Source organism: Sinohyriopsis cumingii, chromosome 19, assembly GCF_028554795.1.
Source record: "Sinohyriopsis cumingii isolate HCF-2022 chromosome 19, ASM2855479v2, whole genome shotgun sequence".
Classification (NCBI taxonomy): domain Eukaryota; kingdom Metazoa; phylum Mollusca; class Bivalvia; order Unionida; family Unionidae; genus Sinohyriopsis; species Sinohyriopsis cumingii.
Genome location: NC_142979.1, coordinates 24,680,502 through 24,707,000, shown reverse-complemented (window position 1 = coordinate 24,707,000; position 26,499 = coordinate 24,680,502). Strand labels below are relative to the sequence as shown.

The window sequence follows — 26,499 nt, the reverse complement described above, 5'->3', positions numbered from 1 at the left end:
AGGTAAGGGACCGACCATTTCGGGGGGGGGGGGGCTGTAATTTTCCTTTGAGCAGCGATAATTTGTCTTCTTTAAACGCTAGATAATTTATTATTTTCAAATAATAAAATAGATACAGCATAGCCTTCTTGGCTGTACGTCTGGGGAAAAACAATAAAAATAGTCAGTCCTTAACTGATGGAAGAATACATAATTTTCGTAACCTTTTTTCTGCCGGAGAAACACGCACTAGCGGTATCTGGAGGCTATTTACTAACTAGCCTTGCTAGCCAGGACCACTGAATCTCGCTATATATGCGTCTGACTGTAGAACAGACTAACCGGGTTCGATTTTCGACAGGAACTGTTAGACTTTGTTTCGCCGCCCGTTACGCTTGGGACTTGTCCGACTCGGTAGCTGCTGGCCTGCTTGAGACTTGGTTTCAACCGCCCTGAGAGGTGTAGCTATGTAACTTTCGTGGACGAAGGACGATATAAGGGGGCATTTCATTGTTGAGGATTAGAAGGTAACCAGAATAGCTGATCAGTATCATTAAGTTTTGTGGTATCTGCGTTTGACTGTGGGACAGAACAACCGCTACAGTTTGCCCTTGTGCCACGCTTCTTGACACTATTACTTGTGGTTTTAGCAGTAACCAGCTTATCTAATAAAATACGTCTCAATAGTTGGTACACACAATAACAGGCAGGCAGTTTTTGTTCTTCTCCTGCAAACGGTCACAACAATAATCATTTATATTATATTTAAGGACCGAAAAGAACTAGATGTCCGAGAAAAAGAGGACGCATGGTAACCTAATACACTCTAAAGCCCGCTGATTTTCTGCGTTCATTTTTTTATCCAGTATTTTCTTCTCATTTATGTCTTATATTATATCGAGCTATATATTCATGTGGTATATTTGAAATATATTAATGTCAATTTTGGCACTAACCTTTACAGATCTCTGATAACTCACCTCTGTCTATATGGGTTCGAGTCTCAGCTCGATCAGCATGGGTGTGTGAGAAAATTTGTCATTGGCTTCTCGTGGGTCGTTGTTTCTTCCAGGTGTTTTCCTAAGTTATTCCGTCATAAATAGCATATTGTGTGCTGAAAAAATGGCATTAAATCCCACACAACTAAACAATCACTGTATTTCGCTCACTCTTTAACATGGTTTAAAAATTCTTAGCTTAATACACTGTATAGAATTTTGCATTTGGTCAGCAGCACTTAACGAAATTGTATTATGAGTGGTAGATTAATACAAACTCGTACGTGTACATAATACAAACTCGTACGTGTACGTAATACAAGCTTGCATGTGTACATAACACAAACTCGTATGTGTACATAATACAAACTCGTACGTGTACATAATACAAGCTCGTACGTGTACATAATACAAACTCGTACGTGTGCATATTGTTAGTTATATGACTGTACTTGCGTGTTGCTTGCATTCGCCGTAGGTAGGTAATCAGCCGGACTCTCATTCAAAGTTGTGTTTTGGTGTGGGGGTTTTTGGTATCGTTTTTTTTCTTTCTTTCTTTCTTCACTCCCTTTGTGACTTCCCTGTTGTTTTTTTTAAAACTTCAGCGATGTTCTTTTTATTATTTTTTCTTTGATCTGCTCTGATAAGACCCACGTCATCAATTTTCTGTATCTAAGACAGCCACCAATTTAATATCACTATTACTGATGTCCTTTTAAAAAATAAAGACAATTTAGAAAACAAGGAATTTTTTTTTAAAAATCAGGAAATTTCTAAATTCAGAATTAAATGAGCCCAAATATGTTAGTAGAGTAAAATCTGTCTTAAAAGTTACACATCAATATGTGTTGAAGAAGTTGAGACTTTTGAGAATATACCTTTATCTGATCTTAAATTTGTAATCAGCTTTTCTTTGAAATTACACAAGTAAAATTATGCCATGTATTGTTAAAAGCTATGGTATTTTAAGAGACGATCAGGAGGAAATGTTTTTGGGATGGGTTAAAATTATTCTATATGAATTTATGTAAAAAGCGTAAAGTTGATCCTGTCAATGTTAAAATCATACTTAATGATCCAGACATTCCTAGAATGATTATTATAAAGAAACATTCCTTACAATGTCCTATATCATACATACAAGAAGCACATTTTCTAAAAAATTATAAAATGCCTAATGATAAAGTCCAGGATCTGCCATTGTAGAATTTTATGAAATTATTTGGAAAAATACTGGACAATTTATAGTGAGGGCTATTAACTTCGGATATGCACATGGGGAAATATCTACCGAACAGAGAGAAGTATATATTACATGTACAATATGCTTATAGGGGATAAATCTAAGCAATATATTTCAAACGGGAGATCCATTTCACTTCTACCTGTATCATACAGAACTGTTTCTGCGTGTTACTGCAAGATGGATTAAAACTGTGATCCCACAATTAAAAAAAAGGATCAAACAGAGGTTCTGAAAAGTACTATACAGTGGAGACGACATAATAATCTTTTATTATTTAACGTTTTACACCAAAAACACAATATTCCAGGCTTGCTTTTTTGATTCATTTTGAAAAAGCATCTGTCTCGGTCGCAGGTTACTATAACATAATTTTGTGCATAGAGAAACTGTAAAAGAGAACAGTTTGACAATAATTTGCTATTATAGGAACAGTTAATATATTCATAAAGTACTTTACTTATTCCATTCAGACCGTCGATTATCCTAATGTATGTATGTTGCAATAATGTTCATAGTGGCAATCAGACGTGGGTTTAATACAGATTGCCTGTCAGAAATGATTAGATCTGATACTGTCATTAGGCAGATGTCTATCTCTGACAATGTCAATATAAATCTGCGTGAAAAATCGTCATCAAATGGACACATTTTGACAATCTTGTATGATTTTATTATGCTTATGCAAGGAAAGAAATAACCATAAGCTCGAATATATATATATATATATATATATATATATATATATATATATATATATATATATATATATATATATATATATATATATATATATATATATATATATATATATATATATATATATAGTTTAGGCTCGAAGAAACAGTAACATAAAAAGAGTAAAATCAACAAGCTTTGAAAAATACAATAATTTATTTCCCTGTAAAAATTCTGTAAAAATTAACAGATATGAACTTACGGTTTCTTAGAATCAAATCGAAAATAATCCAAGAATAATCCAAGAATAAAATTTTTGAAGTCATAATAACAAATCGTTCTGCTGATTTCAAGTTCGAATCCCGACGAAGAATCCAAGAGATGGAAGACGATGACGTATGCTAAAATATGTAGTGTTGAAGTCTACAGTTCGTTGCAGAAACAGGAATTTTCACTCCGGTTTTGGAAATCAAAATAAAGTTCTTATAAGAACTGTCTTTGATTAAGAATCTCACATGTGCACATGTATTTTCCAGAAAAATAACAGAATTAATCCTTTTGAATCGAAGTAATTTGAAACAACTCCAAACAGTACAGTATAACAGTTTAACAGCCCAGCTTCTGCTGAGAATATTTTTTCCAAAATAGAGGTTATATGGTCCTCAAAAACGTAAACAAGGGGTCGTGTGATCGTCTTCTCGAAGCTTATAGAAGATAAGTACTTGTTAAAGATCACGTCTACCCATTGTGACCCTGACGAAAACCAATCATTTTATTCTAAGAAAAAAATCATCTTAAAGACGCAGCCCCATCATGACCTCGACAACAACTAATCATTTTAAAATAAAGATAGAACTTGTTTACGTGGTTTCCACACATTTTGAAACATAGTCAGGATTTATATCAACACCTGGTGTTTATAAACTAACAATCAAGGTCAAATAATGTTTTGAAAAAGTATCATCTCTAGAGAATAAATTTACATTTGGTTTTCCTACCATTTGACAAAATAAAAAATTAAAAGATAAAACTGACAAACAATTAAATTGAAATAAATATATATTAAATCAGATACAAGTAAATCAAATATTCATAACACTTCTCCCTTAAAGAAAAAGAAAGATTTATACATAAAGCTTTATTTTTACCACAGACTTATTATACAGACCTATTATACATGAGGTTAAAAAGAACTCGTATAAATTACACACAGTGTACATGAAATTATACATTGTTATACACGGGAAAGTGTGTCTGCTATTAAATTATCTTTCCCCTTGATGTGCCTGATGTCAAGAGTATATTCCTGTAATAGCAAATTGCACCTTAGTAGTCTTTGATTTTTATTTTACATCTGCCGATAAAAGTTAGATGGTTCTGGTCACTAAATACAATAATCGAAGAAGGAGCTGAACTAAGGTAAACTTCAAAATGTTGTAATGCCAATATCAAAACCAAACATTCCTTCTCGATTGTTGAATAATTTCTTTGGTGCTTATTTAATTTCTATGATAAATAGAACACTGGATGATCAATACCATTTTCATCTTCTTGAATCAAAACTACTCCATCCCCAACAGTACTTGCATCAACAGACAGTTTAAAGGAATGGCTGAAAGTTGGCTCTGTAAGAACTGACGCGCTTTTAAGTATGGCTTTTAAGTTATCAAAAGCCTCCAGACATTTTTCGGTCCAAAGGAACTTGTTTTTCTTACTCAATAAATTTGTCAGGGGTTCAGCAATTATATAAAAATTGGAACAAAATTTTCGATAGTATCCGGCCATACCTAAAAATCGCATCAGTTGCTTTTTATTAACAGGCACGGTAGATTCAGAAATAGCCTTGACCATAGCATCTATAGGTTTAACTTGTCCATGCCCCACGATATGTCCTAGAAAGGTTACACTAGCAAGGCAGAACTCGCTTTTGGATAAATGAATTGTCAAACTTGCATCAGTGAATCTGTCAAAGAATTTCCGAATTTTTGTTTAATGTTCTTTCCTGGTGTCGTTGTACATGATGACATCATCGATGTAAGCATCACAATTGTCTAGACCAGAGGTACTCATATTCATGAGACGTTGAAATGTACTTGGCGACCCTTTCATCTCAAACGGCATTACTTTATATTGGTAAAATCCATCTGGAATCACGAATGCCGAAACTTCCTTTGCTCTTTTCTTTAGTTTAATTTGTCAAAGTACTTATAGAAGGTCAAATTTGGTGACATATTTGGCATTCCCGATCTTATCAATACAGCCATCGATTCTTGGTAGCGGGAATTAATCTTTTTTGTCATACTATTCACCTTTCTATAATCAGTACACATACGGAAAGGTTTATCTTGTTTTGGAACAAGTATACATGGTGAACTCCAGTCACTTTTACTGCGCTCTATAAAATCATTCTCCAGCAAATATTGAAGATCGTTTTTCAAGTATTCCTGTTTGAGAGGGTTTATCCTGTATAGGTGTTGTTTGACAGATTTAGAATTTACAATTTTAACGTCATGGAATTTTTTTTACCTTGTAGGAACATCTGGAAATAAGTGCTCATATTCAAATAAAAACTGTTTAAGTTCATTTCTTTCGTGCTCTTGCAAATGTGAAAGTTTCTGGTCCAGAGTTTTCATAGTTTTTGAAATCCGAAGATTTGTCACTCCAATGTCAGTAGAATCCGATGATAATCCTTCACTTAAATCGTCACTGAGTGGGACAGGTACAACTAAATTAATTGCATGTTTAACCAGGCTATCGCTTTCAATATACTCTTTTAGTTTGTTTATGCTACAGAGTTGTTTTTGTTTACGCCTCTCAGGAATATTTATGATGCAATTTAAATCATTTATTTTCCTGTCAACTGTGTAGGGACCATACTGCTTGGCCTGAAGAGGAGTTTGTGGTATTGGCAAGAGAGCCAGGATTCTATCACCAGACTGAAAGCTCATTTCTTTCGAGTTTTTATCATATATTGACTTCATTTTGGATTGAGCAGAGTGCAGATTTGCTCTTGCGACCTCACAAGCCTTTGACAACTTATACTTAAAATTAGAAACATAATGAAGAAGATTAATTTCAGAATCTTCATAAGAAAGATGTTTCTCTTTCAATAACTTCAATGGTCCACGCACAGTGTGTCAAAAAACCAGTTCAAAGGGACTGAAACCTAAAGATTCTTGAACTGATTACCTAACAGCAAACAATAGTAAATGAAGGCCTTCATCCCAATCTTTACCCGTATCAAAATAATATGATCGAATCATTTTTGTTTCAAAGTCTGATGGAATCTTTCTAATGCCCCTTGGCTCTCAGGGTGATAGGCAGAATATTTGAATAGTTGAATGCCTAATTCGTACATAACTTGCTGAAAAATTCCAGACATGAAATTTGAGCCTTGATCAGACTGTACGGACTTGGGAAGGCCAAACTGAGTTATTAAAAAAAAACTGTATCAGGCTTTCACTATCGTTTTAGATTTTATATTCCTCAAGGGAATTGCCTCTGGAAACCTTGTTGACGCACACATAATGGTCAACAGGTATTGGCTATCTGACTTGGTCTTAGGTAAGGGACCAACACAATCTACCATATTTATACTGAATGGTTTGTCAAAGGCAAGAATAGGTTGTAGATGAGCCTTGGGAATTTTCTGATTTGGTTATCCTACTATTTGATAGGTATGGCAAGATCTACAGTATTTACCAACATCACTTTTGAGTTTTGGCCAATATAAGTGATTCAAGATCTTGTGATAAGTTATATTAATCCCTAAATGATCAGCAAAGGAGTTTCATGGGCCAGACTAAGTATTCCTGTCTGTTAGGTTTTGGAACTACAATATGATAGTTCACTGACCATTCATCATCAGCAGGTACCTCGGGAGGTCTCCATTTTCTCATAAGAATTCCATTTGTAATGAAATAACAGACAGGAACTTCACTAGCTTCATTTTCACTGATGGCCGTCTGAAACAAATAGGAAATCTCGGGTACTTTTTCCTTTTCAACGACAAGTGATTGTCGTTTATCATCCTGATTAGAATAAAGAGAATGAGTCGTTAAAAGATGATTACTGTGATCAGTACCTTCTGATTGATCCAAACACGGAATGAAAGTGACCTCATTAAAAGCCTGACACGTGTCAGCTAAAGGAATACTTTTCTTATCAAGATCATTCTCAAGAGCTTTCTTTGCCATAGCTCTGGTAACTGCACAAGCTGGATATACATCAGGGAATTCTTTCTCAATTGGATCGACTTTCTGATTCAAGCTAGGCTTGTCAGTTACAAGTGGATTAACCACAACATTGTCTCCAGCTAGGTCGTTGCCTAGTAATAAACGAATGCCCTCAACGGGTAAAGCAGAGACTGTTCCGACTGTTACTATCATGAGACTAAGTCTGATGACAAATTTACACAATGGAGAGGAACATCAATAAAGCCACTCTCATTAGAAGAAGACTTCTCAGAAAAAGGCAATGTACCTGAAAATAAAAGAATTTTAACAGGGATAGGATTGGCCGAATCACCCAAGAGTGATATAGAACCCTTCGATATAAATGTTTCATAATTCTCCATAATCAAATCAGACTGGGGTTTATTAGACCCAACGGATGTATTGCTTTCAATACATGACCGTGACATTGACCTCTTAGAAATAAGAGCATTTGGAATAGGTCTGTCTTGATCCTGATGCCTTATTTTCAATTTGTAGCAATCAGAAATAACGTGTCCTTTCTTGCAATAGGTACAGTAGGAAGAGATAAGGATCTTGAATCAAGCTTCTCTGAGGTCTGAGTTTTAGAAGTTGTGCCAGTTTGAGTTTTAGAAAGGCTTATTTAAGGCTGAAATACTTTTCTGCCAGAAGACTGTTGAGTAGAAGTCTTATTTACAAAACGAACTTTATGAGTTAAAGAATACTCGTCAGCAGCTCGATCAGAATTTTCCAAGGTTTCACTCTGATGCTCGTCAAGATAAGACTTAATGTCAGTATGGACAGAGTTTTTGAAATCTTCAAGTAATACAAGTTATTTGAGAGTTTCATAATCTCGTTCAACTTTCTTGGCTAAGCACCATCTATCAAATAACTGCTCTTTTTCTCCAGAAAATTCGACATGAGTTTGTCCAGCTTCTTTTCTGTAGTTTCTGACTTTTTGCCGATAAACTTCAGGGACTAACTCATAACCCTTTTGGATGCATTCTTTAACCACATCATAGTTACCACTTTGGTGAACTTTCAGTGAATTGTAAATATCACTAGCCTTGCCAGTCAGTACACATTGTTATAACTGAGTCCAATGCTCCCTTGGCCACCTCAAATTTTCAGCAGCTTTTTCAAAACGAGTAAAATATTTGTCTTTTTTTCTCTGAAAGGGGGCACTAATCTAATATTCTTTGCAAGGACAAAACTTAAATTTGGATTTGAAGTATGAATGAGCTTTTCACCTGCCAGTTCCATTTCTTTCATTCTACATTGATATTCCCTCTCTTTCTCTCTTTCTTCCTTATCTATTTGCATTTGTTTTTCATGTAACTGCATTTGTTTTTCTTGTAACTGCATTTGTCTTTCTTTCTCTTTTTCATTTGCTTGCAAATGCATTTGTGCTTTCTTTCTCTCTTCCCTCTCTCTCTCTCCTCTTTCTCAAATTGTAACTTTATTTGTTCTTTTCTTTCTCCTATTTCTTTTGTTCTTTTTCTTTTTCCAGTTGTAACTGCATTTGTATTTGTTGTTTTTTTTTCTTTATCTTTCTGAAGCTCCAGCTTCATCAACTCCAATTCGATCTTTTATTTTAATTAAAATTCCTTCATTTTTATGTCAGATTCTGATACATGAACCAAAGCACTTTTATCCAAAACATTTTTTTTGCCAAATACTGAACAAAACTATTTCTTATTTCCTGTTTCGTTAAGCAAGCTTTTACTTCAGCAAGATCGTATTTTCTAGCAAGTTAAATCAAATCAACTTTTTTGAAAAGATCTAATTGTTCCGGGGTAGGATTAGAAAGAAAGATTTCCACTTTCGAGGACATTCTAGAAAAAGCTTGCCGATTTTCACCTAAAATTTCAAAAGCTAGGGGAATTCAATTTTCAAACAAAAAAATAATTCTGAAATATTCATTCCTATATTCAAAATAACCCCGACGTGCTACCGAACTTCTTATGTCACGTGTTTAGGCTCGAATAAACAGCTACACAAGAAAGAGTGAAAACAACAAGCTTTGAAAAATACAATAACTTATTTCCCTGGAGAAAAAAAATATGTACTTACGGTTTTATAGAATCAGATCCAAAATACCGACGAAGAATCAAAGATGGAAGACGCTGACGTCTGCTACAATCTGTAGTGTTGAAGTAAACAGTTCCTTGTAGAAACAAGAATTTTCACTCCGGTTTTGAAAATCAAAATAAATTTCTTATAAGAACTATCTTTGATTAAGAATCTCACACGAACACGTGTATTTTCCAGAAAAATAACAGAAAAATAATCCTTTTGCATCCAAGTAATTTGAAATAACTCCAAACAGCACAACATACAACTTCCAGTTTAACAGCCAAGCTTCTACTGAGAATAATTTTCCAAAATGGAGGTTATATGGTCTTCAAAAACATAAATAAGGGGTCACGTGATCATCTTCTCGAAGCTTATAGAAAATAAGTTCTTGTTGAAGATTATGTCTACCCAGTGTGACCCTGACGAAAACCAAACGTTTTACTAAGAAATAAAAAATAAAAAATTGTTTACATCTTAAAGACGAAGTCCCATCATGACCAATCATTTTAAAATAAAGATAGAACTTGTTTATGTGGTTACCACAAATTTTGAAACAAGGTCAGGATTTAGATCAATACATGGTGTTTATAAACTAACAGTCAAGGTCAAAATATTTTCTGAAAAAAGTATCATCTCTAGAGAATAAATTTACATTACATTAACCTGTAATACAAAATAAAAAATTAAAACTGACAAACAATTAAATTGAAGTGAATATATATTAAATCAGATACAAATAAATGAAATATATATATATATATATATATATATATATATATATATATATATATATATATATATATATATATATATATATATATAGAGAGAGAGAGAGAGAGAGAGAGAGAGAGAGAGAGAGAGAGAATGATATTTTGGTGGTAATCTGTTCTTTGGAAATATATATTATTCTAATAAATAAAGAACTACGTTTCCAACCAACAGGTCTGCTCAGATAGCTTTGCAATAATACGCTTCCAAAATTAGTTTGGGCACGTATGTTACAGAAAATAAGAAACCAAATACTGTAAATAAGCGTGTTTACGTCATCGACACTATACCTGTGTCGAACACCATTATTTACACTATTCAACATGAAAATTATAAATCTACTTCTTTGAAGTCTACTGGCAGAAGAATGACTACGATTCAGTTTTTATGCGATTTCAGCGTCAGTTGAGAAGGATGGCTGAAACATGGAACAGCATTGTGACTGTGTTTAAAAATGTTCATACATACAGAGTACAAAAATGTCAGGTTTAAATATGTATAGAAAACAATTTTGATAATACTCTAAATAACAAGCAGATCGTACTGAGTTAGGTGGTACTCGCATATATATGGTCACGTAGAAGCCAAAACCAGGGTGTACAGTCAGACGACAAGGGTTATCCACGTCACACATCTATAAAAAGGACCGACTGTGTATTACGCTAGCAGTGATAACTGGTCGTAGTACAATGTCTTTCTCATCTAAAAATTAATCATCGGTGTTTGTGATTCAACTTCTTTTTGAACCAACAAAATAAAACAATTAAGAATGACCTCTGAATTCACGGAGAGCTCTCGTGACATCGATAGTATCATGACGTCAGTGATATCAATAAGACCACGATCAACGTTGTTGTAAGGTTTATAATAAAGACTTCATTGAGTTCTAAAAAAGGCTTCGTAAATGCCAGATGTTTTGATATGTATTATGGATGGATGGATCTGTCTGTATATCTGTGTTTCAGTGACTATTGCACATGTGTTGGTCAATTTACATCAAAGTTCGTCTCTGTATCAATCTAACAAAAGGAAAGAAAAGAAAAGAAAATGTTGCATTCAAAACAGATTTAAGCTGGTACTGTCGTTCGAGTATTGAATTTTCTATCATGCATATATGATATAAAAAAGAACGGTTTCTTTATTCAACAGGTGAGAAGTGATTTACAGGTGTGAAGTGACGAGTACAAAGGAACGTCTTGGACACCAGTGACATGACTTCTATTCGTGTGTTTCTCCTGCTTGCTATTGCCACTGCGACAGTGAAATGTGAGTTTTCTCACAATTTGCAAATACACTACCTATCATATTTACCCGTATTTATCCATCTTCGAGCAGTATCGAATATCCAGATCTATTTCTCTAAAAAGGAATAAGACTTTTTACAGCCCATTTTCCATATTGTCTAGAATTAATACAGTATGGTAACCTTCTTCGCCATGTTCTTAATACAATGACGAGCTAGGGTACACGTGTATTTAACGAACGTACTGCACAGTTGTCCATTAACAGACTTCTAGCAGCGTAGATCCATAAATGCTGGAATCCGATATGACGCCGAATTAATTTTGCGACTGCATAATTTTATATATGCCGTTTGTTGTGTTAAACATGAGAGAATAATGAAATGCAATATATGTATAGATATCATGACATAACGTATTAAGACTGAACACATTTAAAGAATGAAAGTTTCATATTTACAAATTTTCCCCTTTATATCCATGTGCATGTGGAAAAGGATGTTCAGTACAACGGGGTGGGGGGAGTGTCTTCGGTCTGCCACTAATATGATACATCTCAAACGCTGAACAGATTTTCATGTTGTATTTTTGACGTGTCTGAGAATGTATTTGTAAGACCTTTGATTAAAAATGTGTTGATGCTTAGATCATTTATTTCCAATATATAATCCAACATATTAAGTACAGTTTCACTGTAGAAACTGTATTTCGTGCTAGATTGAACAAGATGGGGACTTTCGCTTACGACCTTATAAGTTCAGTATCTACGTCACACTGTTTTTAATCATAAAAGGTATACATGTCAATTTTGTTTTCGAGAGATAAGTAAGCACAATATAGATGTGTCATGAATGAGAGAAAACAGACTAGAATATTTCTAGTAATCTTCATGCATAACCTTGTGAGCGCCATATAGCGACCATCTTTATGTGTGTGGATCAGAAGCATGACTTTATTCTACTACCATTTTGTGTTACGAAAGCCTGGACAACTATTTCAACTTATCACGCTTAGACCCCACGCTACTGTTGTTTTTTTGTTTTGTTTTTTAAATACATACTAACTCTGCGCCATTCTGATTTAGAGGGTGCCATGTTTTCATCTTTGTTACAAATTTATTTATTTTATACGAGTTTTCTTATGTTGTCCATCGTGTCCGATGATGCCGCTATTTGTACTACCGACGGTAACTACTCATATGGTTCCTGAGTCCAAGGCTGGATTCATACAGGATGTTACAGGTTCGACAAGGAAATCTATAGACTTCATTGTCTAGCATGCTGCGATCTGCCGTTTTTCTCTCGTGGCGGTGAGCGTGCGATATGTAAACCTATCCTTAGCCGAAGCTTCCAACTCGCTGTGTTGGATTCCCCACTATTTCAGGTTACACTTAAGGTTGACTTTGTACCTGTTCCTGGGGCGCCCTCGTTTCCGCTTTCCCTGCTTTGGCTCACCATAGAAGAACTGTCTCTGTATTCTGGTCTTCTCCAACCGAATGACGTAGCCAGACCATTTGAGCCGGGCTCTCAGCAGCAGTGTCTCAGTGCTAGGAACACATACCCTTTTGAGGACTTTAAATTGGACACCCTGTCTTTCCATCTGATGTGCATGACTGACCGTAGTGAGCGCATGTAGAATTGCTCGAGCTGCTTCACATGCCTGCATTATACGTTCCAGTTTTCACAGCCATAGAGTAGGGCGGTGAGGACGACAGTTTTATAGACCTTGATTTTGGTGGGCGACCGAATGTCTTTTTGCTGCAGGACTGACACGAAGCCATTATATGGACTGTCTTGCTTTCCGGGTATTGGCCGTAATTTCATTATCTCAGCGACCCATCTGAAGACATTGTGCTTCCCATGTATGTAACGCTCTCCACGTTTTCCAATTGTCTTCCTACCGCTCCGGTAGCCTAGTGGTTAGAGCGTCCGTCTCGGAAGCGGGAGGTCGCGGGTTCGATCCCCGGCCGAGTCATACCAAATACTTACAAAAATGGTATTAACAGCTGCCTCACTAGTCGCCCAGCATTAGGAGGTTAGTGTTAGGACTGGTCGGACTGGTGTCAGGATAATGTGACTGGGTGGGACATCATAATACATGTCCGTGGCATGATGCCCCAGTACTAGACATTAATATAAACTGCCACACTGCAGACATCGTAGCGATATGACGGAAAAATTGTTAAAGCTACGTTAAAAATCCTAATCTATCACACACACACACACACACACACAACTGTCTTCCCTCGACCTTCGATCTTGATGGTGGATTGTGGTTGGTTCGTGTAAGAAGCTGGCTGTAGGAGTATCTCTCTGTTTTATTCAGGTTTATTTCAGACCAAACAGCTTGCATGCCTCAGAGAACTTCTTCACAATAGTCTGTGGGTGGTTTTCCTTGTGTTCCATAAGTGCACAGTTATCTGCAAACCGAGCTTCCAGTCCAGTGTCTTTCTTTTTGCGTGGAGCCAAAGCAAGTCTAACAAAGATCCATCAAGGCTATACTTTATACGGGTATTCTGTGGATATTTCTACATTTCAAAGAAAGAGAGCATTTCGTTACCGGACCGTCTTTCTCAGATCATACAAGAAATATTGTCTATAATCGGAGAATGGTGAATCGGGTACGCTTTTGATATGTATGTCAAATTAAAGATTGATTATAATAGGGGAATTTCGTACTAGGCATGCCTCACGTAAAGAGAATTGTGTGGCCGACAATATATAGACGATCTTTCTGAGCTGTTCGATAATTAAAAGGTTGACTATAATAGGAGAATATGTTACCATGGACGCATGATGGAAAGTGAAAACGACAAGAATATGTTTTAGTTCTGCTGATCAGAGACTAGACGAGCTTATGAAATGACCTCTCGTCCGTTGTCTGTGGGCTGTTAGTACAACTTTGTTTTCGCTACTACTGATGAATTACTAGAAAGATTGCCCGGAAACTTTACAGACACTCACATACACATACACACATCGCAAGGTATAGATGGCACTAAATGGAAACGATACCGAACTGACATCGAATATGGTCGCCTCTTGAAATTCTTTTTATTGCTACTCCCTCTGGAGAGAAAGTCTTATCGACATGGGTATTTCATCCAAAGGCTATTATGATTCGAGCTTGTTCTAAATGAAAACATCCAATATGCCTGCAGCCATCTTGAAAGTTGGACAACTAAACTTCCATAAATATGAACTCAGGTTAAATATAACAGCTAAAATTCCTTTCATTCAGTGATTGACAATTGCTCTGGCTGAAACATTTTCAGAAAATTGTCTACTGAGTTAACATAAACGATATAACAAGTTAATAAAAAAAATGTTTCTTTCTGTGAGTGTTGGATTCATTGTTGACATACTTGAACAAAGGCTTGCACAAAAAACATTCTCTACCGTTATTAACATAACTTAGGGCTTAAGAAATGTAAATAGCTTATTAAACATTAAACCTTCAAGGTCCCGTTTTTAATGAAATTAACTATATAATTTACCACAGTTATTCAAGGAAAACACCTTTTTTTTACTGTCGTGGCGTTGATATAAGCGACATTCGAAAAAATATCTTCAATATGTAAATGAGGTGTTTTAATATGCAAATATGCTAATAAATCCTACATGGACACGTGAATGAGAATGTAAATAATAGTGTTCACATAGTTTTGATATTTTAATGACAACGAAATGGCCTAATAATTCAATGTATGATGTCCCATTTTCAGAAAATTACGAGGAATGGTGCAATCAATGTGACAGGCACTGAGTGACCTCGAATAAAGACAAATGATGCTTGTAGACACCTTAGTCTTTTCCATCACTAAAACATGAAACGACCGATGTCATGGGTGCTGCATGGTTTTTGCCTGTGTTATCGGTTTTTACATCTGTTGCAACTGAAAGTAAAACTGTGCATATTAGAGTTCGAATATTAAATAATAAGTTACTTTCTCCTAACAGAATAAAGTTGTATCCATACAAACAATATCAAGTTCAGACTCATCTCAAAGTTATAGCTCTGGCTGGTCAGTGCTCTGATATTGGTCAATCAGATTGCATATCCATGTGCTGTGTCTGAGCTTGAACATGAAAATAATTATATAACCTATTTTAAACTGCTTTCCTCCACATATGGCTAGACGAGATATCCAAGTATTACTCTCTCTCTCTCTCTCTCTCTCTCGTATTTGTATTATTCTCTGACTGGGTTACACTTCCTTTATATATTTTCAAGCCCTGTTCTCTCGGTTGGGCTTTCCGTCATGTATGTTCCTTATTTAATCCCAGAGAGAAAGACAGAGATAGACTGACTAAACGACCGATCGACTGGCATTATACGGCAGAAATATTTGCAGTCGAACTGAGGTACAAACTAGGAACCATTCTATCCGTATTGCGCCCTCATCCACCTGAACTATCCATTTCGACGTTACCGGTAATTTCCTGAAACGCTAGGAAATATATTTTGTTTTGAAGTAGGGATGTTTGGGGTTATTTTGTTTGTTGTTTGTTTTATTTTCAAAAATTAAAATATGTTCTGTTTCACGTAATTCAAGAGTTGCTGACAAATAACTACAGAGTTACAGAGGAGATGAAACTATACAAGTTGTCCTCTTCTTCTCATATATAACAATACTTCATCAGGTCATTTCTGCAGTAAAAAATGGGTCGCTTATATAACAGTAATAACAAGCATAATTAATTAATGTCAAGTACGTCTTTGAACCAATTGAAAGTCATCATCATTTGGAGATTTGAATGCATTTATTATGGTAGTTCCGTAAAAATTATTTCCCTGAAAATAATTTTTTAAAGTTGTTTTCTTATTGATGAAGCAGCTATATTTCCATAAAATAAAGAGAAATTGCACCTTATCAATTACGATTGTAAAATATGGGAACTCGATTATGCATCCATCATACAATTTTTATATATGGAAAAGATTTAGATGTACACTGAAATTATTCATTGCAACTTTTGTGTGTGTGTGTGTGTGTGCTTGTGTGTGTGTGTGTGTGTGTGTGTGTATTTCTAAAGTGCAAAATGTAGATAACAAACTGCTGTCACCTTCATGAATGTCTACTATCTTTAGCCATTTATCTCTCTCTCTCCCTCTCTCTTTCGCCTAAAATAATAAGCAGACCTATAACACAAATCTGCAAGATGTGTAGATATTGTAAATTCAAAACGGACGAAGAAATTAAGTAAAGAAAGAAATTATTAATTAATTCCCTTCTAAAAATGATAAGTACTGTATTTAATCCTTTAGTATGTAGATGCAGATATGCTTCAATGACTGTGGACCCTACCGGTCATCCAAGTACTCATGAGTCATACTTTATTCTGAGGAGTTGAAAGCTTTGTTAGTCTCGGTATAGACTGAACAGTGCCTAGCACTTAATCAAACGATGAATGGGAAGCACATGCTAGTGCCCTGTGAACGTAGTGTTTGTACAAAATCATGCAAACAACGAAAATGAAATTACGACATATGTCCCTTATTTGTTTTTCAGGTCAATGTCCTGGTGTAGCAGATATTATCATTGCTGTTCCAGGCTCGGACAGAGTCCCTGGGCAAGAATTTTTCCCATTTGAACAATTCTTGACAAAACTAGTTAGCTTTTTTCAAATAGCAAAAGACCAATTCAATGTTGGACTGATAATTTATGGCAAAGAAGCTGTTGCCATTTCCTGGCCGCAACCTTTTAAAACAAGAACACAGATTAATACCAGAATTACCCTTATGTCTCAAAGGAAAACATACGCCAACCAACTTGATGGTGGAAGTGACGTCGCAGCTGCGATAATCCTCATGCGCCAGATGTTTAGTAATCCTTCCGGATATCCTTTGCTGATGACTAGAAATGGTGCTAAAAAGATTGGGATTGTGTTCACCTACGGACCAGCAGAGAACAGCCAGCTAGTTATTGAAGCTGCCCGGACGGCCAAGGCTGAAGGTGTGGTCATGTTCGCCATTGGCAAGGGCACTGGCAGAGAATTCCCTGAGATTGCTACGGATTATTGCAAATTATTCAGCATGGGAAGGTTCATTGATGGCCTGCCCAGCGTCCTTAGTTATCTCGGAAGTAGCATATGTACAGGTAAGGCTAATATATATCACATTTCGTGCAGCGATATACTTTTATATAGTCAAATGGATATATCTCTTCCATTACTATGCTGACTTATTTAGATGGCTCCGCCGTCAAAACATACAAAAGTTAGTAACTGATGACTTTGGACATATGACTTACTGACTACTCTTTAACCAGTTGAACTAAAGTATTAAACCGATTTGACTATAATAAATAACATTAACATTTTATTTGTGCAATGTTCAGAAGAAATAGAAAAACGTGTTGCGAATTATCAAAGATGTTATCAGTGTATCTTCGAAAAGCGAAAGGATAACGGGAGTTTACATAATTGCTTTTACGTGCAGGCAGTCACTGATGATACAATATTACAATCTTCGTCCGGCAATCAAGTTCGCGTCCTTTTACAAACATGGTAAGATTATGATAGAAAAAAAAATACAAAAACATTCAAATTCTTGTAAAAACATTTATAGCTGCGAACAATGAAAACATTATCCTAAAAAAAGGTAAAGGAATTGATAGTATACAAAAGTAGACGGAATAGTGCAAATATATTATAGCTCTGTGGCTAATAAATGTCTCATTACATTTTTTTCAGACAGATCGTTGTGTTGTTCACTTCTGGCATTTTATTGAAGACGTTTTCCTTCTTTCTTCACTTTTTTAAAACTATTTAAAACTCAAATATCTCAGTTTTTGTAACTATTTAAAACTCAAATATCTCAGTTTTTGTAACTATTTAAAACTCAAATATCTCAGTTTTTTTACTGAATTAACTGCACCATTGACGATACATCAATCACATCTACTCAAAATACCACCATTCGAATTACGCCTATTTATTGGAAGGAAGCTCTTTAAACAATTTACGTTTATTTGGTTGTTCTATATGTTTCCACGGGAGTCTAACTTATATGCTGCGCTTTTGCTAATTTGTGATCACTTCCATGTAATCTATAATCGTCCGTACTTCTCAAGTCGAGCAGGATACAATGATGAACGGTGCAGACTTGTTTGCACTTTAATGACGGTGTTTTGGGTTTGTGTTGCTCATCAAAACAATACGTTGTCCCTTCTGTAAACTGTTGCTTGATTGATAGCATTAAGAATAGAGCATATTGGGCAACGATGGAAATAGAACGCACGTTTTCTAATTTTACATGATGGTCCGTACCGTTCCAGCATTATCGGACAATGGGCTAATTAGACCATTGGCTAGTTCGCCATCGTTGAGAAATAATGTTGTCCTTGTTGCATTTGGTGTTGAATCATTCTTTTACTGCTTCCAGATTTAATTTTAAGTGCTTTCTAAATGATTTTAACATCACGTGATTTTATTCCTAAAGTCACTAGATTATGTTGTTTTTTCCTAGATAGTATCTCATAGGAATATTCTTTATTTAAAGTCAGTTGCGTAAACAACACGTTCATTTTTTCTCTAAACTTGTAATTTAGTAAAAAGTAACTGTATTTGCAAAGTTCAATGTCCTTTTAGTTGATACAATCCCAAGTTTCAATGTACATAATGATACAAATTGCTTAACGCCTGATTTATGTACTGAATATCATACAACTAACTGAGCGTGAATTTCACCAAATGTAGATAACTCAGCTGAAGGAAATGTCGACGCAACAGAGTATATATATACTCATTTTCGAGGTGCAATTTCACCTTGTTTTTATATATTAAAACACCGGCACATTATGCATTTTAAACTTGCATCTGTTATTTCTACAAGCTTTACACCACCTTTATGCAAAATTATCATGCCATCCTAAGGCAATATTGACGAACTTAAATTTAAGATTTCATTAACATATACACCAAACACTGCACATATCTTGCCCATGTGATAATGGGGTATTATTTTGGGCCTCGCCCCTGGTGTTCCTGAGAGAGGGTCAAAGACAAATATGTATAAATTGCAGTTACCTACTGAAACATTTTTTAATATATTTGTCCAAAACTTTAAGCATGTAGTTTTATCAAGGAGACACACAAGTTATACCTATCGGGTTTGAGGTTAGGATCCCATGGTGAAGGTCGCGGATGGGGACGGGGAAAATATGTAATAAAGTATAAAAAGGCATGGGGATTTGCCATGGAAGCAGCTATAGTTCAGTTTGCAAACGAATACCCTAATGGAAATGTATGTATTATGTTGCATGATATACTAAAACGTTAATGGCATAGGGCAAACACACAATACAACCATTCAAGGTCGTAATATACTAGAGCATTAATGGCACAGAGCAAACACACAATACAACAATTCAAGGTCGTAATATACTAGAGCATTAATGGCATAGGGCAAACACACAATACAACAGTTCAAAGCTATCATATAATATATCAGAGCTTTAATGCCATTAGGCAAACACATAATACAGCGATTCAAGGTTGTAATAAAATATATTAGAGCATTAATAATATATGGCAAACACATAATGCAGCATTAAATGTTGTAATATAATTTTAGAGCATTAATATCATTAAGCAAACACATAATATAACGATTCAAGGTTATTATATAATATATAAGAGCATTAATGGCATAGGATAATCTCACAATACAACGATTCAATGTTGTAATAAAATATATTAGAGCATTAATGATATATGGCAAACACAAAATGCAGCATTAAACGATGTAATATGATTTCAGAGCATTAATATCATTGAGCAAATACATAATACAACGACTCAAGGTTATCATATAATATATTAGAGCATTAATGGCATAGGGCAATCGCACAATACAACGATTCAAGGTTATCATATAATACAGTAGAGCATTAATATCATTGAGCAAATACATAATACAACGATTCAAGGTTATCATATAATACAGTAGAGCATTAATGGCATAGGGCAATCACCAAATACAACGATTCAAGGTTATTATATAATAAATTAGAGCATTAATTGCATATGTTAAACACACAATACAACGATTCAAGGTTATCATATAATACATTAGAGCATTAATGGCAGTCTCTCAATACAACGATTCAAGGTTGTAATAAAATATAGCAGAGCATTAAATGCATAGGGGAAAACACATAATACAACGATTCAAGGTTATCCTATAATATATTAGCGGATTAATGGCATAGGGCTGTCACACAATACAACGATTCAAGGTTATTATATAATATATTAGAGCATTCATTGCACTGGACAAACGCATAATACAACCATTCGATGTTATCTTATAATATATTAGAGCATTAATAGCATTGGGCAAACAACTAATACAACAATTCGATGGTATCCTATCGTATATTAGAACATTAATGGCATTGTGCTAACACCTAATACAACAATTGGATGTTATTCTATAATAAATTAGAGCAACAATTCGATGTTATCCTATAATATAGTAGAGCATTCTAGGCACTGGTCAAATGCGTAATACAACAATTCGATGTTATCCTATAATATATTAGAGCGTTTATGGCATAGGGCGAACACATAATACAACAATTCGATGTTATCATATAATATATTAGAGCATTAATGGCATTGGGCAAATAAATAAAACAACAAATCTATATTATCATATAATATACTAGAGTATTAATGGCATTGGGCAAATACATGATACAACAATTCGATGTTTTCATATATATTAGTGCGTTAATGGCATAGGGCAAACACACAATACATCTATTCAGTGTTGTAATATGACATATTAGAAAATTAAATGGGATAGGGCAAACACATAATACAAGTATAAAAGGTTGCAATATGATGTCATAAACGAGTCAGTTTTTTTCTTCTCTCTAGTGCACCTTGTCAAGTGAAGTTCCTTTGGTTTAATGTAACACGTTTTAAGCACAAAGAATGGGCGAAAAGTTTATTTATCTTTATTAAGCATCTTTAAACTAAATATATGCCGAAAATATCAAAAAGATATCAAAGAACCAGTATGAATATGTTTCACAACGGATAACAATTCTTTATTGGTACATACAAAGTTTTATTTTGTTCACATGATTGTCAGAAACGAATTTATACATCTTATTTCTTTCAAATGAATGTGCACCTTATTCTTTCCTATGTTTTCTTTGCTACATAAAGATTAATTCGTTTCAGAACTTGATCCCATGGTGAATGTTACAACGCAGAACTGTTTTCCGGGTGAGTAATTGTTTTCAGTTGAAATATTTTTAGCGAAGATAGAAAGAAAACTGAACTCTAATGAAAGACAAGAGACCGTTTCAGGATAGTAATATCAGATCACCTTCAAAAAGTCGAACTCTGAAACTTGCAGAAATATCAATTACAAACCAAAACATTGCGCATGTGTTTTTTGCGCATGTGTTTATATATGCTGGTACGTAAATATGTAGATAATTCTCGTTATTCATTTCTTTGAAAAGGTTATCTTGATACATCAACCTTGAAGGGAACCGTTAATTTTGGACAGGCATGTCTGATCTGCCATGACTAGACACTAGTGGTCATTCGAGCTAGTGACAAACATAGTTTTCTTTACAGCTAAGAAACAGACCGATCATTTTATTTTATTTTCTGGAAGGGAAGAAGAGGGGCCCGGTATTTCTTCATAAAAAAATTATCTATGTCTCATAGCTGGAAAAAAAAACATTATAGTCTTGCTGTGATTGAGTGAGATATGGTGGGGGGACATATTATATCCATTATATTATTTGAAGACAAATAATTTATCTTGAGTTAAAACAATTTTTTATACCGGCTCGAAATAAAATGTCATTTTTTGGTTAACCTTAATCTAACAAAAACTGAGATAATGTTTTTCGAGCTAAAATAGAGCCATTTTTTTTCCTGAATACAGATTCAAAACCGAAATCTTCTCTTTCGTTGAGTTCATAAACATCTTGGCATAACTTTGGCTGGCTAGGAAACCATACCAAAGATACTGATAACATGTTTCTGTCCACCTCAAAATTAATAATTGCCAAGAAAATATTAAATATAAATTTAGCTGACAAACATTAGAATGGATGTATCTGATATACATCTGCCCGTACTAGAATATGCTGATATTGTATGGGATGGCTGTTCTGCTGAAGACTCTTAAATTTCGTGTCGTAAGATTCAGGAAGAAACTGGTTGACCTATATTGGCAGATGGACGAAACTTTCATAACTTATGTTACCTTCATAAAATTGAGTACGGTGTCTCTCCTTTCTTTCTTCCTGACCCACTGACCTGCTGGTTGGTGAGACAACCATATATACTCTTAGAAATAGGAATGATTTGGATCGAATAAATGCCAGAGTCGAAATAATAAACACAAACTCATTCCTACATTCTTTTATTCATGCTTGTAATTTACCCAGATTCAATTAAAGATAAAAGTAAGGATTTTATCTTCAGAAGTAAAAGAGAGGCTACAGCAAAACAAGTGCCTGTCAGTGTTTCAAGTTGGCAAAGGGAAATTATATATTTTGCATGCTAGAATTAGGAATAAATATAGTGATTTACATAATGACTTATATTCTAATCATTTGAGAGATAACCGATTGTGTTCCTATGGTGATGATATAAAAATGCACACCATTACATATTTGCTTGTAAATACTACATCGAGCAGGGTAGAAAATTGGATAAAAATCTAAACCATCTTTAATTACTAGGACTATAAATAATTTTGTTATACGGATCTTCTGATTTTTGGTGCGAACGTTAATATTCGTTTATTTGACTTGTTCCAAACATAAAATAGTGACATGAATTGCTTAACATAATTAAGGAATATTCAAAATTTGATGTCTCCATGTAATTAATTATTGCCCTTTTGATAAAGAAAGCTTTGATGTATGTACTCATTTCTAGTTTCTTCTAGTCCGACCCCATTTGTTTTTATTTATGGGAATAAAACGTGTTTAAACCAAAGAAAATCATAGTTCCCACCCCACCCCAAAAATTAAATAGTTGGTCCCTAATGCCTGCCATGTCATTAGCTTTTGACTATCCTTTTTGCTAGAGACTGACAGACGGCAACCAAACTTTTCGCAGAAACATGTAGTGTCACACTAATTGTGGAATAAATATACAAAGGGAGAGCATAAAAGAACTAGGGAGGTGTGTATATAAGGTACAGTCTACAAATTATTCATAATTTATATCTCCGATTTCTTTGGAAGTTACATTTTTTAAAACTAAACTTGTTACTTAATGGAAACTGAATTTGATGTTCTCGTTCAAACATCCATATCAGTGTTCTGTATGTATGTATGTATGTATGTATGTATGTAGGGGGGGTCTAGTGATGTTAAGTGACAGTTTGGGAGTACTTGTCACTCTTACAGAAGAAAATTATTGGGAGGGATGTAACGTTTTTTTTTTTTTATCCGTAATTTCAGTGATGCACACTCCTAAAGAGGACGAGCCAGTACACTGTGCATCCATGTCAACAGTCTTTGAGGACCCGTCTAACTGTGCCTACTATTACCATTGCCTCTTCATGCGGCCGGTACGGGAGAAATGCCCGCCAGAAATGCTTTTTGAGCCCATGGCTCTCAACTGTAACTACAAAGAGGCCGTGTCGTGTTACACGGGCATATCCTGCCCCAAGAATGAGGGACTGTTTCCACACCCTACCGACTGTAACAAGTTCGTCAACTGCTTCGACTTCATTCCGTATGTACAGATGTGCCCAAGTGGTCTCCGGTACAACGCAGCCAAAGAAGCGTGTGACGAATCAGATAAAGTTACCTGTCCGGTTTACAAGAAATAGGAAAGAACTTTCTGCCTTAGCGTTTTTTAATCAACTTTACATTTTCACGTTTGTAATATAAGTATATTTACATTAATATTTTAGACATTAAAAATTATCGTTATTGACAGACATAATAGAGGTTTTAAACAAAAACTGTATGTTTGCTGTATTCGAAAAAAGACATTCCATAGGTAAATCCGCATTTGTTTATACATAAAAATCGAAACCATTTAAAATGTAAACATTAAACATTCAAGAGACATTTGGTTAAATACCCTGGAAGTCAAAATTAAATTTTTCTTCACATTACCTTTTCTCATGGCGGTGGTATCACTGAAGGAAAGGGCGCTTAAAGACATGCAGGGTACGTAGATCTAGTTTTACAGATTTTCATTCGCTGATTATTGTTGACATTATTATTAGGCTTTATATTAATTAACTAATTAACTTGTGCATGTAATATTACTTTGATTAACTCGCTGTCATTACAAAAAGGCTTTCCAGTGCAAAATCTTTTTGTGTATGTTTTTTTGTATAAGTATATTAGTCTTAATAAACGTAAATTACACAGTTGTCATTTAGAAATGATACCCATGTAAATGTTTTTATTTTGAACAGCATCTAGTGGGTTCTGGGTTTGAAGATACAAACATGTTTTCGCTCATTCGACTAAAATAAAAATAGTCTTTCATAGTAACAAACAGGCAAGCTCACCTGTACTTAAATATCAGATCTAGAGTCAAATTCATCATATTGTTCAATGTGTTAAGCGACTCGTTCTGTCTACTTTGTAAGTCGATTATCACTTGGGTACGGTGTCTTCTATATGTTTCCCCAAGGAACAATATTTTATTCCTGTCCAAAATTGATATATCTGCCTATAAGTCAATAACACCACAATTCAATCAAATAAAATAACTTCATTTGATAATGTTATTCTGATAACAACTGAAGCAAGGAGTAATCCATAATTTTGACTCCAGACACAGACACTAGAATTAAAATAGTACTGTATGCAGTATAAAACTATGATTCAATTCAACTTTATTCTTAATAATGGAGTCCAACTTTATACATGATTATTGTGCTGTTTTAAATTTTAAAAGCCCGCTTGATATATGTGTAAAAAAGTATAAAATAGAGACTTGTTCAAACATTTTTCTTTTTTCTTCAAATCAAACTGTAAACGTGTTTGTAAATTACTGTTTTCTATAATATATGAATGAAATAATAGATGTCGTCGTGCTGATGTTTGATATTCCTTGGATATGTATGAGGTGTGTGTTTGATTTGGTTTACTGTACAGCTGTATGAAAATATGTACCTTAATGCCTCATTTAACATCGAATTATGCCTTCTTGCAATTTTACCATTTTTTAAAAACATTTTTGTTGTTTGTGTTCTGTGAATCCTACTTTTAGAACATATATATGCAACCTGGCCCTCGCGACCTGGTTTTATCCATTTGGTTACACGATAGTGTGTGGCCTTAAAATCGCTTATGCGGCCAGCGCCCTGGAGCATAGTTGCGCATGCTTGCATACAAATATTGATGCTGTATGTTCTAATAAAGACCATTCCAATTAACGTCAAATATTCGCATTATTTGTTAATATCTCCCAATGATCTCACGCTGCATCAAAATAACAATAAAATGTATTCGATTCAATGGGAAAAGCAAGGAAACTCTCTTTGTAACTGGTACCTACAAAACTGATGTACTAAAATCCGTCGATCTCACTCCAGAAGAGATGGTTACAAAAAGCACTCAAAATATTGATTCGTAGCTGGGAAAACACTGAAAGCCGAAATAATAGAGAAATTTATGTGGCTCCTGCAGGGATTCAATATCAGGCTTTTTTCCCTGACAGTCATGGTATCCAAAACCCCATTTCATTGATACCAAAATGCCTTTTAACTAAATGGAGTTAAATTATTATCCATGAATTCTGACTACATCAATGTGCAACCGTGTTTTGTAATAACAATAAACCACCAATCCACTATGGCTTAGCATCAATAAAATACGTCTCATAGTAATTCCCCTACCCAGTAGGATTACCAGTTCAGCATAAAACAATGTATGTACACCGACAAGAATTTGGAAACATGAAAGTAGTGAATGGGGGCACCCTAGACTCAATGGGAATTAGCATTACAGACAGGGTCCCGGCACTCTAGCCTCAATGGAAATTTAACATGGGGAATACAAGCCCGGCACTCTAGCCTCAAGGGGAATTTAACATGGGAAAAAGTCTTTGGGCAACTCTAGCCTCAAGGGGAATTGAACATGGGAATAGATGGTGGGATTATAAACATAGATACAACATTTTTTTATTTTTTTTTTGAAAGGCAATGAAAGTCAAGGTCTTTTCTAGGCATGGGAGTGGCCCTGAAAAGGGCTTTTGCGTTTATGTTAACATGCCATGCTGTTAACATAGAGGGCATCGTATTGGTCTTCTTCTTGTCCTCAAACTCTGTCTTGCTTCAGGGCCATAAATGAGAACCCTCTTTAA

The 26,499-nt window shown here is 34.8% G+C and overlaps 1 protein-coding gene across 3 annotated transcripts in view; it reads left to right on the top strand.

Annotated features, from left to right (window-relative positions):
• Positions 1-25,570, top strand: part of LOC149775301 (matrilin-1-like) — a 44,341-nt gene extending 18,771 nt beyond the window's left edge. The window contains exons 2-6 of one of the 3 annotated variants that reach the window (XM_089943135.1): positions 341-506; positions 11,085-11,201; positions 16,689-17,276; positions 21,373-21,417; positions 23,628-25,570. In XM_089943135.1, coding sequence (XP_089799261.1) covers positions 11,147-11,201; positions 16,689-17,276; positions 21,373-21,417; positions 23,628-24,001 — 1,062 coding nt within the window. In that variant the 5' untranslated portion in view covers positions 341-506; positions 11,085-11,146 and the 3' untranslated portion in view covers positions 24,002-25,570. Of the gene's footprint in view, positions 1-340; positions 507-4,232; positions 4,318-11,084; positions 11,202-16,688; positions 17,277-21,372; positions 21,418-23,627 lie in introns of those variants that run through there. The other 2 variants (XM_089943136.1, XM_089943134.1) reach the window with 2 other exon arrangements.
• The last annotated feature ends 929 nt before the right edge of the window (positions 25,571-26,499 follow it).